The 18716-nt window shown below is 48.0% G+C and overlaps 1 protein-coding gene across 2 annotated transcripts in view; it reads left to right on the top strand.

The window, feature by feature from the left end:
- Nucleotides 1-18716, top strand: part of NPEPL1 (aminopeptidase like 1) — a 96749-nt gene that overhangs the window by 9964 nt on the left and 68069 nt on the right. For both annotated transcript variants that reach the window (XM_078651843.1, XM_078651844.1), the window contains exons 5-6: nt 186-267; nt 7265-7407. In XM_078651843.1, the coding sequence (XP_078507969.1) occupies nt 186-267; nt 7265-7407 (225 nt within the window). The remainder of the gene's footprint in view (nt 1-185; nt 268-7264; nt 7408-18716) is intronic.

Below are 18716 nucleotides of genomic sequence, written 5' to 3'. Positions count from 1 at the left end.
ATTTGTAGAGCAGAATTAAGAATGTGCACATGCCCCCAATAAGAAGTATTTGCTGCAGTGTAAACTATGGCCGGTACCAGGTATTCCTTCTTGCTCATCTAAACACTACATTTCTGTGATTTAAACATCAGTCAATCTTGACATCCCTTTTTTGTCTCTTTCATTATTTGGCAAACAATGTGCAGGAAATTAAAGCTGTCGGGAAGGATCTGGGGATAGTTCCAGCAATTATCAGAGATGAAGAATTAAAAGAAAAGGGATTTGGCGGTAGGTTCTGCTATTAATCAAAGTATTTAGCAAACCTTTCCAAACCAACATATTTTGGATTCTCATTGGGGTCACCACGCTTCTCACTACTGCCGTCATCTCTGTAACATTTAAAATGTGTGTTTTGATGTTCTTATCCATGGATATTGAGAAATGTTGTTCTCTGCTCTCGCTCACTTACGCATCTTGTACTACACTTACTGGACTGATTTCGGGATAGATTTATGTATTGTTTTCCATACTGTCTGTTTTCTTTTCAAATTTTGAGGTCTCCTGTGCTACTTTTTTTAAATTCATCATTCAATATAGCATGCAATTGCTTACGACATAAACAAGGACCAGCTAAAAACTGTGTTGCGTACATCTTTGAGCATTCTTAAATATATGTCCCTTGTTGCACTACCCTGCCAATTGGCTTAATCCAAAGTACAGCGATGCAGTGTTAGTCCATTACTAATGTCTGTTCTTGGCATCATTGCTGGAACATGTTCTGAGCATGGGGCTTGACTGGGGATCAGTTCCACACAAATATGTGTACTGTGGTATTGTACATATTAAAACAATGGTGGACGTCTAGAGAAATGAGAAGACCCCGCATCTGCAGAAGTAAAACTGGAGGTCGCTTAGTCTCCTACAAAGCACTCACGACATGGAACAGCTTCCCTCAACACATCAGAGCCTTCCCCCTCACTTCTGGAGTTCTGCAAGGAGCTGAAGACCTGGCTCTTTCAGCACCTTGGGGAACCACACACCTACAAACCTTCCCCCTAGCACCAGATTACCCTCGGGTGATTAGTGCGCTATACTAATCAACATAACATCACTGTGTCCATTTTGTTTCTAGCAGGAACTTGAAAGAATGGCTGGTAGAGTGTTTGTTTATATTGTGGCCTATGTGGGAAACATTGGGTTTGAGGCATATGGGCTGCAGATGGTACATTTATGAATAGATCGCCATCTGGTGTTGGGCTCGGATGATTGCACTTTGTTTTTCTTCTGGAGAAGTCTTTGTCGTCATCGATGACTCCTCCTCTGGGTGTTAGTGCGCATGGGCATCGGCTCCATCCTTAGATTGGTTTTTTTTCCGCCATCGGGTTCGGATGAGGATCGAAGCGCTCCGGATCGACTTCGATAAAGAAAGTTAAATTCGGCACGTAACCATCTCCAATTCGACGGTATTGTTATCGAACGCGACTACACTTCCATCTCGACGCGTTTCGAAGGACGACGACTACGAGAAGCCAGCTCGACGTAGTCCAGCCCGGAGTCCATGGAAAGGACTCCATTCAAAAAATGTCCAACGTGTGGTGCTAAGTTCCCACACAAGGACCTACACGAGGTGTGCAACCTCTGCTTGTCCCCTGAACACGAATCCAGGGACTGTGAGGCCTGTGCAGCATTTTCCTCAAAATCGACGATTAGAAACCGCCGAGCCCGAAGACACGAGGTATCGAGAATGCAGTCACAAGCAATCCCGGAGCTGTTCGAGGACCAGCACCCAGAAGAGGAGGAAGAAGAGGGCGACGAGGCGGGGTTAGAAGCGGACGAGTCCGACGTCGAGGAAATCGTCGTCCAACAAACCGTGAGTGACGACGTCCCTTTACCAAAGAACAGACCCCGCACGGTGTCGACCCCGCCCTCGAGCCCGGTCAGACAACCGAAAAAAGTTTCAGACGCCCCGCCTTCGGGCCCGGCAACGAAACCGAAACACTCGGTCTCCCATCATGGTGGTTCCGATAAACGACCCACCCCGACATCGACACCGAAGCTCCATATCAAGGACAGCTCGAAGTCGAAACAGTCCATGTCGGCACCGAAACACGCTTCGACGTCGAAAACAACCTCGACACCGAAGACACCCTCGACACCGAAAACATCGGATCCGAATAAAATCTCGGTACCGAAAATACAAATGGACAGTCAGAAGAAAAAACACCTGTTGGACCCGAAAACTTCGGTACCGACACAGGAATATAAAACTGATCCTAAACAAAAGACTGTTTATTGATCCACAAACTGGCAAGGTAGTCACAGAATTACCTAAAAAGAGGAAAAATGAACAATCGGACGACAAAACTCCTCCGAAGAAGAGAACAATGGGGACAAATACAACTCCTCCCCCTTCCCCACAACCTAGAGACACACCCTCTTCGCCTACTCCTCACAATAGACAACTATTCCTCCCACACGACCATCTACACCTACAACAGACGTAGAAAGTGACACAGGGGAGGGAGAACATCCTGGGGATGATGAAGACACAATCCCAGAGGAGGCAGACCCATGGGAACAGTACAATGTAGGGTCAGATAACGATAACGACCCTGAATTGTATCCGTCAAAACCTTCACCTCCTGATGATACTGGGTTTGCGCAACTCATTAATAGAGCAGCAAAATACCACAAGGTAGAACTACATGCAGAACCTCAAATAGAGGATTTCCTATTAGAAACACTACCCGCTGCACAAAAAACATCAGGAACACTACCAATGCTTAAGGGCCTTCTCAATCACACATCAGAGATATTCAAAGAACCAGTGAGGGCTAGGGTACTGAACCCAAGAATTGATAAGAAATATAGGGCAGCTCCAAAAGACCCAATATTCATCAAAGGACAAATTCCTCTAGACTCACTAGTGGTCACAAACGCTCGTAAGAGAGCAAACTCTTTATCTACAGGAGAAGCTCCACCTCCTGACAAAGAGTCTAAGCTAATAGATGCCTCTGGCAAGAGAGTAGCATCTCAAGCGGCAAACAGCTGGCGTATAGCTAATACACAAGAACTACTTGCAAGGTATGACAGAGCGCATTATGATGAGTTAGAAAAACTCATCACACATCTCCCTAAAGAACATCAAAAGAGGGCAGATCAACTCATACAGGAAGGGAAGTTAATTACTAACACTTCAATCAAGTGCGCCCTAGACGCGGCAGACACTGCAGCAAGATCCATAAACACAAGCGTCATGTTAAGGAGACATGCATGGCTCAGGGTTCAAACAAGAGGTGCAAACTTCATTACTGAACCAACCTTTTGATGAGAAAACACTTTTCGGCACAGGGACAGATGAGGCCTTAGAAAAGATGAAAAAGGATACGGAAACGGCCAAATCAATGGGAGCATTGCAACAGCCGACCCAAAGAGGTTCCTTTCGTAGATCCACCTATAGAGGAGGATCCAAAAATACAGGTACAAGCCAGCAACAAACCTCTTTTACACCGACATCACCCAGAGGTAACAACAACAAGGGTAGAGGGCGTGGAAACAACAACAACCGCAACTCTCCAACCCCAAAGCAGTGACTTCATACAGCTCCCCCCAGACCATATAACACCGGTCGGGGGACGCCTATCACAGTTCCTACCTGTCTGGGAAAACATCACATCAGACAGGTGGGTGAGACAAATTATCCAACATGGTTATTGCCTGGAACTCACATCTACCCCACCAAACATCCCCCCAAACAGCGTCCAATGAAACAAGATCACTTAACACTGTTAAAACAAGAAGTACTATCTCTGCTACAAAAGCATGCCATAGAGAAGGTTCCAAAGGAACAACAAGGAACAGGAGTATACTCCCTATACTTCCTAATTCCCAAAAAGGACGGGTCTCTAAGGCCAATACTAGACCTAAGACCTCTCAATGCATACATAAATTCGGAACATTTCCACATGGTCACGCTCCAACAAGTACTTCCTTTACTGAAGAAAGGGGATTTTCTTTCTACACTGGATCTAAAAGACGCTTACTTTCATATCCCTATTCACAAAGCCCACAGGAAATACCTAAGGTTTGTGGTAGAAGGACAACATTATCAGTTCAAAGTCCTTCCGTTTGGTGTCACAACGGCACCACGGGTGTTCACAAAATGCTTAGCAGTGGTTGCAGCCCACCTAAGAAGACAACAAATACATGTCTTCCCATACTTGGACGACTGGCTAATAAAGGCCAAGTCACAAGAAGAATGTCTTCAGAACACACAGAAGACAATTCACATGCTGCACCAACTAGGGTTCACTGTGAACTACACAAAGTCACACCTGCAACCAAGCAAGGTTCAACAATATTTAGGGGCTACTATAGACACAGAAAAAGCCAAAGTATACCCCAATCCAGTCAGGATCCAGACAATGCTTACAATCATTCAAAGATTTCAGCCACAACACTCACTAACAGCAAGAGTGTTCATGCAGCTATTAGGAATGATGTCATCCTGCATACTGCTAATACCATATGCCAAACTACAAATGCGTCCGCTACAAGAATGTTTAGCGACACAGTGGAATCAGGCTCAAGGACAGATTACAGATCTGGTGTTGGTAGACGACCGCACACACCGCTCTCTGAAGTGGTGGAACACAACAAACATTGCCAAGGGGCGGTCGTTCCTAGAACCAATTCCACAGGTGACAATAACAGCGGACACATCGCTCACGGGATGGGGAGCGCATATGGAGAAATATACAGTACAAGGAAGATGGAGTGTGCAGGAGAGAAGGCTGCACATCAATCATCTAGAACTACTAGCAGTGTTTCTAGCATTAAAAGCCTTTCAAATGCACGTTACCAACAAAGCAGTCCTGATCAGAACAGACACCATGACAGCAATGTATTATATTCAAAAACAGGGGGGGACGCACTCTCTCCAACTATCCAGACTAGCGCAGGAAATTTGGAGATGGGCCATTCCTCAAAACATCTATCTGTTAGCAGAACACCTACCAGGAGTTCAAAACCAGATAGCGGACATCTTAAGCAGACAGTCGGAACAAATACACGAATGGGAACTGCACCAACAAATACTGCAACCATTCTTCCAAAGATGGGGACAACCAGAGATAGACCTATTTGCCACTCATCAGAACGCAAAATGCCAAAGCTTCGCGTCCAGGTACCCACACCACCTGTCGCAGGGCAATGCGTTATGGATAAATTGGTCCAACAAATTTGCATACGCATTTCCCCCTCTCCCACTAATCCCATTAGTGGTCAGAAAGCTGCAACAACACTCAATGACCATGATACTAGTAGCACCCACGTGGGCAAGACAACCGTGGTTCACCACGCTCTTGCAACTCTCACAAGTGCCACACCAAAAGCTAAGAATTCGACCCATGCACCTTACACAGAACCATGGAGAAATAATGCACCCAAATCCCACACAACTGAACCTAGCGATCTGGCTCCTGAAATCCTAGAATTTGGGTACTTAGATCTACCCCCAAATTGCATGGAGATAATTAAGCAAGCGCGACGTCCCACCACCAGAGCATGCTACGCAGCTAAGTGGAAGAGGTTTGCTATATACTGTACCACTAATAATATCAACCCTCTGGACGTATCAATAAAGGAGATTATTTGCTACTTACTACACTTACAGCAATGTAATCTCGCGTATACATCTATCAGAGTACATCTAGCAGCTATAGCAGCGTACCTACAAAACAGGCAGCACATATCCCTGTTTAGAGTGCCAGCGATAAAAGCCTTCATGGAAGGCCTTAAAAGAGTCATTCCACCAAGATTACCACCTTCACCGGTCTGGAACCTCAATGTAGTACTCACCAGACTAATGGGACCACCTTTCGAACCTATGCATAGGTGTGAAATACAATTCCTTACATGGAAGGTGGCCTTTCTTATAGCCATTACCTCACTCAGGAGAGTAAGTGAATTACAGGCACTGACAATACAAGAACCATTCCTACAATTACATCAGAATAAAGTGGTTCTTAGAACAAACCCAAAGTTCTTGCCTAAAGTAATTTCAGCATTTCACATCAATCAACCGGTGGAACTACCAGTCTTTTTCCCAAAGCCACAGACGGTAGCAGAAAGGGCCCTACATACACTAGATGTCAAAAGGGCCATTTTGTACTACATAGAAAGGACACAAAATTTCAGGAAAACTAAACAACTATTTGTAGCATTTTCCCCAACACATAAGGGCAATCCTATCTCTAAAGCAGGCATCGCTAGATGGATTGTAAGATGTATACAAATATGTTACATAAAAGCAAAGAGAACATTAACTGTTCCTCCTAGAGCTCATTCTACACGTAAGCTAGGAGCATCTATGGCATTCTTAGGGAACATTCCCCTAGATGACATATGTAGAGCAGCAACTTGGTCTACACCACATACCTTTACAAAGCACTACTGTGTTGATGTGCAGGCTACACAACAAGCCAGAGTGGGCCAAGCTGTATTAAAAACTCTATTTCAAACAGTTGCGACAGACACGGGTGACCACCGCTAGAGAGGTAACTGCTGTATAATCTATTCATAAATGTACCATCTGCAGCCCATATGCCTCGAACGGAATATGCTACTTACCAGTATGCATCTGTTCTTGGCATAGAGGGCTGCAGAGTGGTACATGCCCTCCCTGCCTCCCCGGAAACCTGTGTCTGTCCCAACATTATCTTACCTAGATACACTTACATGGGCATATCTTCATGTATTCTACTACACTACTCCATCTAACCCTACTATGGCAAAACAATCTAAGGATGGAGCCGATGCCCATGCGCACTAACACCCAGAGGAGGAGTCATCGATGACGACAAAGACTTCTCCAGAAGAAAAACAAAGTGCAATCATCCGAGCCCAACACCAGATGGCGATCTATTCATAAATGTACCACTCTGCAGCCCTCTATGCCAAGAACAGATGCATACTGGTAAGTAGCATATTCCTTCTAGTTAGTGAGTACTAGGGGTGTGCTCCATTCATGTCACTGCAGACCTGTCACTGTTGTTAGTCCTGTTTATGTCCAGGAGAAATGTCAAGTTAACAGACTAGCACTTTCAATTGTACGTTTGGAAGTGCTTTACCTTTGATACCCATTGTTAAAACCCTTGCAGCAATAGGTTTTTGGGTAATACATCATCTGCCCATTATATTTTCACAGAAAATAACACTTACTACTTGACTTCTTTGTTTTTCTATTGCTATAAAGCCATGACTTCTACTTTTATTGTCTTCTTAGGACTCTATGGTGTCGGCAAAGCAGCAGAACACCCACCTGCCTTGGTGATTCTCAGCCACACACCCGTGGGTGCCACGCAGACTATTGCTTGGGTGGGCAAAGGGATTGTCTACGACACTGGTGGCCTCAGTATCAAGGGAAAGGTAATACTGCCAAGCTTTTCTTGCGCATATTGTCTTTGGATGATTACCCATGTGCTTCAGAAGATGACACCCAATATATCCCAATCAGTGTATTTTTATTGTCTCTTTGGTGTATGCACTGTGAACGTAGAGCAGTTCACATTTTCCAATCAGATGTTTTTATGAAATAAAAAATAGTATTACATTTTATTTTTGTGCATGGAGACTGAAGACACATTTATTATGGTAAGCCATCTATTCTTATTTTTGTAAGCATTTAGAGGTGAGCGATGATACCATTGGGCCATGTTTTCAGACTGTTTTTCAAGTAGAAAATTGCTTTCTTGTTAGAAAGAACCTGATAACAGTTTGATTTGAACAGCCAATACGTCTCTATGTCTTGTCTAAGTAACTGCTGCCGAGTTGGAGGCTCTGTGCACGGTCTAAAAACTTTGGAAACAGATTTTCTTCCCAAGCGCAGTCTTTTAAAACATCTGCTGCAGACAGTAACTTTGTGTGTATTGCAAGACCTGGAGAGAGACTCCTCCTCTTTCTGACACAAAAAGTGAGACCGTGGAGCCTCTCAAGAGGCAGGGTTTTATCTAAAGTTTAGGCTGCAGATTAAAAAAGTCATGAAAGGTGAAAAATATTCTGTACGTAGCCTTGTCTGATGCAGATGCAGTATTTTATACACCTCTACAAAACGGAGACTGGGTCTAGGTCAGATGTTTTGTTGCTTCCAGTGCTTAATTTGTAACTTAATAAGTGCCAGGGCCCTCGTCGAGAGACTACTGGAACATGCACCACCCATTGCTCCCCCTTGAGGCCTCGCTGCCTCCCTGGTTACTTAATTGTTCACTTCGTTATTGTGCTCAACCTTAGTTAACTCATCTTTGTTTAATAATGTTCAATTTGTTTAGTTTTGTACTTCCTTTGTTAATTTATGTTGTTTCTCCACCCATTCCCTTTTCCACTGCTTTTTGCCACTGCTTCTCCTTCCCACCCTCAAAGGCCCTGCCCACCACCTCCCAGAGCCTCTCCCTCCTCTTAAGACCTACTTAACGGAGACCGCTGTGTGGCAGAGCCAAAGGTGCACCAAAGCAAAGCCTGTCTGCTCCTGGACGACGGGCAGAGTCAGGAATCCTAATTCTCCCGCCACAAGCCGATACACCGCGGCTGAGCTCCAAGCCCTGGACTCTAGACCCCAAAGCAACACTCTTCTCCGTGATCAATGATAGGGCCTTTTTTCTGCTGACATTCTCATTCACAATGACCACGGCAACCACGACTGCTTCGGAACAACTCCACCACCGCCTGCTCATCGCACAATCACTCTGCAAGCACGCCACCAAGATCTGGGACACCATCACCTCCCTCACCATGACATCATCTTCCATACGGAGACCTGACTCAACCCTGCATCCGCTCTCGACGTCTCCCCCGAAACTCCAAACGCCTACAAGATAGCTCACGGGGACCGCATCACCGAACACGGAGGTGGAATCGCCATCATCCACTAAGAAACCATCCACTGCACCACAGACGACGCCACCCGATCATGGCACACCTCAATTTCCAGCTCCAAATCGACGGCAAAACCACCATCAGGGGCACCCTAGCTTACAGACCTAAAAGACCATTCCCCAGTTTTTGCGACGCCATGCCCAAATGAATTTCTCTGCACACCATCGACTCCAAACACTAATTGTTTCTCGGAGACCTCAATTTTCACCTCGATAACCTCAAAGACCCCAACACTGCCAACCTCCTCGAAAGCATGAACCACATCAGCCTCACCCAAATAGTCACCAAACCCACACACTACGGAGGACACGCGCTCGAACCCCATCTTCACGGCCAACAACAGTCCAGTACAGCCATGTCACCAAGCTCACCTGGACAGACCATGTCATCGTCCACTTCACCATCACAGGTTCTCCCAGCACCACCACAATGCCTCCCAGGGCCTCACACTGCAGCTGCAACAAAGTATCAGGGAGCCAGTGGACCGATGCCCTGAACACTTCCCACACTGACACCGCAACCAACCTAGAACAGGCTGTCAAGAACGTCTCTGCCTGGTTCACTGATTGTACCAACAGAGGCTCCCCTGTCAAGCCTACAAAATAGGCCAGTGGTTCATCACAGAACTGAGAGCCGCAAAACACATGACATGAAACTAGAAAGGAAATGGCAGACCAACAAGGAGCCCACAGACCAAGCCACCTTCAAGTGGTCCCTCAACCAATAACACCAACTACTGAAAGAGACAAAGAGGAGCGCCCTGGCCGACCACATCGAGAACAGCTCTAACCTATCATCAGAGAGTACTTCCAACTACTCACGACCGAATGATCACCCCTTCTCAGGAACTCTGCGACACCCTGGTGGACTTCTTCCACGATAAGTTCGGGAGACATCGTTTACTTCGTATGTGTTACATCGCATGTCATTACAACGCGGTTGTTACAACGACTACATTGTTACATAGAGTACAATTACATTGCAAGTCATTACAACGACTTGCTGTAGGGGGCAGAAGGTGTTGGATTTAGAATCCAACACCTTCCCTGCTGTTGCACAAAATGGAGTAGGAATAGTAAATTATACTATTCTTAAGTCCAGCGCGCCCCCACAGCAAGTCATTTTAACGACTTGCTATGTAATCGTATGCGATGTAACACGTGTTATAATGACATATATTTGATAAGATCTCCACCATCTACAAAAACTTTGAACCCCAATCCACTGCTTCCGGCACCCTCCGCCTTCTCACTCCCATGGAATTAAACCCCAATGCTTTCTTCGACCACCTGTTCACCGCCTGGGACCAGCTCGCCACACAAAACACCACAGCCATCATGAACTCCATCTACTCAGAAGCACCCATAGACCCCTGTCCCCACCAAATTTTCAACCTTTGGAGCAAAATTATCAGCAGCTAGCTCACTGCCATCTTCAACTCATCCATACCCACCGCCACCTTTCCAAAGTATGGAAACACACACAAGTTAACCCCTTCTGGAGAAACCTGCCAATCCCAGTGAACTTGGAACTACTGCCCGTCTAACTGCTCCCCTTTCGAGTCAATGCCCTCTCAACCGCCAACTCACAGAACACCTGGAGATCAACAATCTTCTGGACCCCTCCCAATCTGTATTCTGCACCAACCACAGTACCAAAAGTACCCTGATCGCTGCCACTGACACCATCAGAACCCTCCTCCACCGGTGAGAAACGGCGGCCCTGATCCTCCTCGACCTCTCAGCAGCATTCAACCCCTTATCCCACCACAGTCTGATCAAGAGGCTTCATCACATCAGAATACAAGGAGACACCCTCAAATGAATCTCATCCTTTCTCACCGGAAGAACTCTGAGAATCCGCCTACCACCTTTCACCTCGGAACCCAAGAACATCATCTGCGGCATCCCTCAGCTTGACCCCAAGCCCTACACTGTTCAACATCTACATGACCCCCTTGGCAAACATCGTAGGGAACCCACTTAATGAATATCATATTCCTTGCAGGCAACACCCAGCTCTTCTTCTCGCTATCAGAAGACCCCTTCACCACGAAGGCGAACTTCCACAGGTGCATGATGGGCATCGCCGAATGGATGAATAACAAGTGCCTGAAACTCAACATAGACAAAATGGAAGTGCTGATCTCCAGGAACAACTCCTGGTGGAACAGCTCCTGCTGGCCTAACTTACAAGGACCAACGCCCACTCCGACAGACCACGCCCGCAATATTGGCATCCTCCTGGACAGAAAGCTTACCATGAAAAACCAGATCAACGCAGTCTCTTCCGCCTACCTTCTCACTCTTTGCATGCTCCAAAAGATCTTCAAATGGCTCCCCGTCAACACCAGACTAACCATCGCACCAACTCTAGTCTACAACCAGCTGGACTACGGCAACGCACTCTACTTAGGAAATCACTATGTACCTCCTGAAGAGACTATAGACCATATAGAATTCAGCAGCCAGACTCATCCTTGAATTCCCCAAACAGACCCACAGTAACCTCACTTGAAGAAGCTCCTCTGGCTTCCCATTCTGAAGAGGTCAGTATAAGATGCTGATCCACACGTACAAGGCTCTTCAAAATCAGGGACCAGCATGCATCAACCACCAACCGTCCAGACACCTGCGCTCCACGTCCCTCTTCCTCGCACCCCCCCCCCATCCGCAGAAGCAACAGTACAAGACACTCCTTCCCCTATGTTGCAGTGAAATCCTGGAACAACCTCTTCCTCCACCTACGGACCTCATCCTCTCTTCTGGAATTCAGAAAAAGTCCTGGCTGTTCAACTGAACCTATAGCAGCGATTTTCTCAGTGCCTGTATACTCTTGTGGGTGATTAGCTGCGCCTTCTAAATCCAGTTTAATTGATTGATTGCCCCTGACAATGACAGTACCAACACAACTACTTATCAGACTCCTACAAGTGTGACAATTCAGACTGTTCCAGACCCTCAACGCTATAAGAATGGCTTGGGTGGCAAGCATTCGTAATTTTTTATGTATATTTATTGAATAAACAACTGTTGTTGTGCTCATCTCTAAATTAGACCACCATGTGGGCAGACTGTCATAAGAGCCATTTTTAAAAAAAAATATATTTTTATTTTCTAATGACAAAGATATGAAAAATTTACATAACTCGAACAACAAGTTGCACTTGGACCATACATGTTTGCTTGGTTTTCTCATCTCTGGAGACTAATCATCATGGTACATAACAGGTACAGAATGACCTCCACAACCCCAGTGTATGTTTGAAGTTACACTATAACCCCCAACTCACTCCCCCGTACTTCCTGGGATCAAAAAGTTCCTCTTAGTCTGGTGTCCCTGTTGTAGCAGTTTGTGAGTCCCTGGCGCTTCAAGTTATGCCGTAGTATCATGCCTCTGCCCCAGATTTTCATGAGTTTTTTGGGGCACCCTCTACTTTTATATGTCACCCTTACCGCTTCTATATAAACATCCATACCCTGCTTCCATTCTTTTAGTGTGGGAGTTTCCTGCGTGCCCCAGTTGCGTGCAATGTCCTGTTTGGCCACAATTGGGCCCAGCGAACCAAAGAGTAGCTGGGTCGAAGGACATCAATGTCGCATGGGATTCCCAAGAGGGTGAATTTAGGGTCTAATGGAAGGGAGATTCCCAGGATTGCATTTAGTTCTTTGGTATAGTATGCCCCTATATGTGGGCAAGCCCAAACCATGTGGAGAAAGTTACTTGAAGCGGCCCGGCAGCGCAGGCACTGGGGAGACTCCGCACGTCCCATTTTATGTAGTTTTTTTTCTATCATAGTAGGCCCGGTGGAGGATATTGAATTGGTTGAGGCATAGTCTGGCCTTGATCGCAACTTCTCTAGGGTACATCCAGGCCACTTCCCAGTCTATGCCTTCCATTTCCCCCAGGTCCCCCTCCCAAGTCTCCCTCAATTTGCCCAGAATATCAGGCATGTTGTTATTTATTGTTTTATAGGTGGAGGAGACTGGCTTAGTTGTTAACTCTTCCTGCAGTAATCTCCCTTCCAGTGGTGCGTAATCTGGCAATTCAGTATCCTCTATATTCTCCGCTCCCCATGCTTGTCGCAATTGAGCATATTTAAGAAATTGGGAACTGTGGAGTTGAAATTCCGCTTGGAGGGTGGAAAAGGTTTGAGTTTACCCCTGGCTGGTATCTCCCACTGAGGGAATCTGAGCAGGTCCCATGTTTCAAATCCCTGGAGCCTATTAATTTATTTGAACCAGGTTCTCTTCCATAGAGGGCTAGTCCTAGTCATTTGGTGAGCCCAGCAGCCTGGTGGTTCTGTCCCATACCTCTATGGTAACTCTGGGAGCAGGCTGTAGGTCCCTTTCCCTCCATACAGATAATACATAAACATTTGTGGTGTTAATGTCTCCCTTTCCAGTCTGTAGGTGGGATGGTCCCCTGGTGCGTGCATCCAGTCTTTTATGGGTGTGAGGTGGGCTGCCCAATAGTATGCCTCTATGTCCATAAGCGCTAGTCCCCCGTTGTACGGATTACATTTTAGTGGCTTTAGGGCAATTCTTGGGTATCCTTTCAGCCATAGCAGCCAGCGGAGTTCAGAGTCAATTTCCCTGGATATCGATCTGGAGAGGGGGTGATATGTGTTTGTAGTGCATAGAGGAATTGGGGCAGAGAAATCATTTTAAACATAGCTGCCCAACCCATTATGGTAAGAGATAAGTCTCTGCATCTGTCCGCATCCTGCTTAAAGTTTGATAGTACCCACTATATATGATGTGTGCGGCTAATCATTGGATTGGGGGTGAGGAAAATCCCACGGTATTGGTATCCCTCTCTGGCAATATGTTGGTCCCCTGGTAATAATGGCCAGTCCGTGTCTTGAGTTGAGCTGTTTAGTATAGATTTATGGTAGTTGACCTTATACCTAGAAAACCGGCTATGTTCCTCCAAGATGTGGAACACTATGGGGATCGTTGTGTCTGTTTGTGGTACATAGAAGGATATTGTCTGCATATAGTCACATGTTTTTCTCCCCTTGGTTATCAGGTGTAGTCCTAAAGCCCCCCACCCCCGGGTGTTGTCTGATTAGCATGCTAGGGATACTATCACCAATGCAAACAGCAGTGGGGACAAGGGCATCCCTGCCTGGCCCATGGAAATTAGGAATGTGGAGGAGATCCTGCCGTTTACCCATACTTCTGCTCTTGGTTCTGTATATAGGAGGGACACCCACTTCCTGAATCTCGGGCCGAAACCAAATTTTACTAGAACGGCATCCAAGAAGGGCCAGTGTACTGTGTCAAAGTCAGAAAGGCATGCGGTGGTGCAGTTCCTAACGGCCATCACCCACTTGTGTGCTCTTCGGAGGTTCCATCTAGTCGCCCGTCTGGTCATAAAACCAGATTGGTCACAGTGGATGAGGGTTGTTACTACTTTCAGGAGTCGCTTGGCCAAGATGGTCGCTAGGATTTTGACCTCTGTGTTCAGCAGGGAGATTGGGTGGGTATGAGTTGCACTTCTCCCTGTTTGCCCTTCTTGTGAATGATCACGTTTGTGGCAGTTCGGAGATCTGTTAGGAGATGTCCTTCTGTAAAGGCATCTCGATAGATAACCAAGAGGTGGGGGTGCTTCTCTGGATGACTGTATGGCGTGGCGAATGGTAGCCGCATCAGGCAAGGGCTGCTTATTGTCTTGTGGGGTTGCTACTTTAGTATATTTGTCCATATTCCTGTGCCTAGGGGGAGGGTTTCGGAACCTTATCTTTTTTCATCTTAAGCGGAGGATAAGGAACCCTGCACCAAGCGTTTTCGCACGCGGTATCTTTTTCTTTTTCCAGCTGGATTTGCCAATCTTCGGGTTATGGTCCAGTGGGCTCTGGTGACCTGGTGCTGCATCTGATCCAGCCCCCTACATCTCACACCGCTGTAATGCCAAAGCATGGCGTCTCGACTATTCTCCGGGTTGCTTGATTTAGTTTTGGGTCTTCACACTTGCTACCTCTAGGCACAGCCTGGTGCAGAGGAGGTTTGCAGGCCCAATCCCCACAGATGCCTGATTTCTCCGCCACGCGTTGGGCCTCAATAGTTATTTGGGCGAGAGTGGGGAGGCGGGGCAAGGAGAGTCCGAACTAAATCCACCCTGCAGCCGTGCGGTTGTCCTCTCCTTGGTCTGGGTGTCTATGTTTCCGGGCCCTGTCCCAGGTCGCCCAGCGATACTTCCTTAGAACTGCAAATACAGTCTTTTATACTGTGGGCAAAAGACAATGGGAGGAGTCACTCTTGGATCTCCGGCCACTTGGCAGCAGTCAGCCACCACGCTAGACTAAGGGGCCAAGCGGATCTAACAAAATCTTTTGTCATCAGGGCAGCTTTAAAAGGGTGGGCAAGGAGTGAACCAAAGGCACTGGATAATAGATCCCCTATAGACTTTCAGACACTGCAGGGGATGCTAGATTGTGTGGACAAGGCCACTCACTCAGCGTTTGAGTGTGCGCTATTTGGGGCCACTTTCAGCATGGCTTTCTTTGGGGCATTTAGGATTAGCGAGCTGGTGGCCAGAGCCAAGAACGACACGTCGGGTGTGGCTTTAAAGAGACAGGATGTGATGCACTCGGGCGATTCCCTCAAAGTAACATTAAGAACGTCAAAGACAGATCAGAGTGGAGAAGGAAAGGTGTTCTGGCTGCACAACCTGGGAGATCGCAGGTATTGCCCAGTCAATCTAGTTGCTGTATACTTGACACTGCGACCGGCAGTGGATGTTTATCTTTTGGTCCACGCAGACCGCACGCCCCTAACAAAGTACCAAGCGGAACGCGTAATGCGAGCATGCCTGGCGCTGTCTGGCAAGAATGACCCTAATAAGCGTTTCTGCAGCCATTCTTTTCGCATAAGGGCAGCGACAACGGCTTTTCAGGAAGGCCTGCCAGCAGAAGGTATTAAACAGGTGGGGCAGTGGGATTCTAACTGTTTCAGAAGATACATTTGGCCATGAGCAAGAACTGTCGACCTGTCAACAGCTTCCACCTGGGGGCAAGCCACAGCTATTTTTTTTTTTTTTTTTTAGATGAAGGCGATTTTGTTTTGTATGGCCTGTTGCCACTAAAGTATTTAGCTAACAGCGTCCTTCTACAGGACTAACAGCAGTGTGATGTATATTACTATTGGCAGTATGTTTTTTTTATTGAATAATAAACAGTTTGGCAACATCACATCTCTTTATTTGCCAGGAACAAAGGTCTGGGTGATGGGCCACTCGGGGGTCTCCAGGTTCGTGTGGTGGGCTGAAACCAGGAAGTGGAGACACGGTTTCTCCAACACCGAAATACCTTGGCTGGGATACCCGGGAATGCGATGGAATGGGTTGTTGGGCACGCTCCAGCGAGAACTGGGTAGAATTTCCCCTCCCCCTTACGTGTTGGTGATACACCTGGGGGGGAACGACCTGCCGGCCCTGGGTAAAAGGACACTGCTGCAGGACATGAAAGCTACACTCTGCAAGATAGGCAACATGTTAGGGACATGCGAACTATGGTGGTCGGAGATCACGCCATGGCTTATGTGTCATGGAGCGCAATCAGGGCATGCAATGGAAGCGGCGCGCAGGAGAGAACTGCGCAATGCGTAAATACATGGAGCAAATGGGATTTGGATTTCTAAGACATGGTCAGCTTCACGCCAAATCCATAGGGTGTTTTGATGTTGATGGGGACACCTATCTAGAGTAGGCTTGGACTTGTTCCTCCTAGATCTAGGTGAAGCTCTGGAAGCAGCGGGATGTAAGTAGGTGAGCTGGCCATGGTGGGGGGCCCTGGTTGCGACGGTCGCCACACCCAGGGCTGTGGCGGAGTTACAGGACGATCCAGAGGTGGAAAGGTACTTAGGGGTACCCTCTTCAGGAGCACAAAGGGTGCTGAGGCCTAATATCCCCAGGAAGTCTGGGCGGTGGACCCTGGGTTGCGACGGCGCCCGTCTATCCTACAGGCGGTTGGAAACCTGTACAACCGGGGGTCGCTTGAACGCTCTGCCCCTCGTAGGAGGGGGGGGTGAGCAAGAGGATGGACCAATGGTTCACCGGATGTAGGAGGTGCTATCCACTCACCACAACCGCTAAGCACCGTGTGGCCAAGGCCACGATGCAAGTTGGCCCATCAGGTGGTAGGCTGCGAGGGGCAGCTTGCCATTGGATCGACTGTAAGATAACCCACCATGTTGGCATAGTTGGTATGCTAATAAACCTGCAGCAATTTTCCCATCAATAAGTTGTCTGGTCTTTATTTATTTACATGTATATTGCTGTATGAGGGCGGATGAGTGGGGCCGATATTGGCACTATGCGGGGTGACCGATTAGTCCCTGCAGGGGACCCTCATAAGAGGACGGCCCCCTTAGTGCCACAAGATGGCAACACTGGACAGCCTAGTGTCCAGAGACCCCTCGGGTCAAGTGCGTCACTGCAGTCCGGGTGGGGGCAGGGCGGAGGTATATATGCCTCCCCCACCCACCTGGCGACCTCTTTGGCCTTTCACCCTGACGCTATTTCCCTCCCAACCGCTTACCTGGCGCTCAGGGTGGCGAGGGGGGTTTCTAATACTCTTTGTTTGTGTTGCAGGCAAGTTACAGGACGATCCAGAGGTGGAAAGGTACTCAGGGGTACCCTCTTCAGGAGCACAAAGGGTGCTGAGGCCTAATATCCCCAGGAAGTCTGGGCGGTGGACCCTGGGGTGCGACGGCGCCCCGTCTATCCTACGGGAGGTTGGAAACCTGTACAACGGGGGTCGCTTGAACGCTCCGCCCCTCGTAGGGGGGTGTGAGCAAGAGGGTGGACCAATGGTTCACTGGATGTGGGAGGGGCTATCCACTCTCCACAACCGCTTAGCACCGTTTGGCCAAGGCCACGATGCAAGTTGGCCCATCAGGTGGTAGGCTGCGAGGGGCAGCTTGCCTTTGGATCGTCTGTAAGATAACCCACCATGTTGGCATAGTTGGTATGCTAATAAACCTGTAGCAATTTTCCCATCAACAAGTTGTCTGGTCTTTATTTATTTACATGTATATTGCTGTATGAGGGCGGATGAGTGGGGCCGATATTGGCACTATGAGTCTGGGGAAGGGTTTCGATGTGAGGGCACACAGTACGCTCCTCGGCGCCACCTCCATCCCGTCACCCCCGTTCTGGCAAGGGTGAGGAAGGCAACGCCAGGCAGCACCAAGCGCAGTCCCAGTAAGCCACGGCCCCAGGGGCCCTGGAGTATGCACACCGACTGTGACGACACATCAAGGCCGTGCCCACCTCACTCAGGTAGTCCGCACATGGAACAACTGTTCATGCGGCAATTGAAGGGCACTCCTCCATGTTCGCTCCCCCAGCGCGGAGTAGGGCTGTACGCAGGGGAGCTCGTCTCGTCACTCCAGGCACTTTTGGGCAGTACGGAGTCCCCCGTCACCTCCGTACGGGCCCAATGGTGGTGTGGGGAGCAGGGGCAGGTGAGACAGAGACGGCATGCAGTCACCCGTCTCTGCCTGTTCAGTCGAGGCGACTTGACCCACGTCCTCCGTGTTGTTCATTGCAGATGGAAGGGCCCGCTAACCCAGAGAGCTCCGCCACGCGGGGGTGCGGATACTAGATTCTGCTCCCCAGGACTCCAAAACCTTTACCTCTCTGCCCGCAGGAAGGAGGGGGTTGTGAGCAGCACACAACCGCTCCAGACACACAAGGATCCTAGAGTGCCCCCCTACCCTTCCTGGCCTGCCCACTTTTTTGGATCGTCAAGGCAGCTTGTCCGCCATCTTCTTTGTCGGCATGAGGCTCGGACTGGACCA

Source organism: Lissotriton helveticus, chromosome 7 (assembly GCF_964261635.1).
Source record: "Lissotriton helveticus chromosome 7, aLisHel1.1, whole genome shotgun sequence".
Lineage (NCBI taxonomy): Eukaryota > Metazoa > Chordata > Amphibia > Caudata > Salamandridae > Lissotriton > Lissotriton helveticus.
This window is presented reverse-complemented; position numbering and strand designations above follow the sequence as displayed.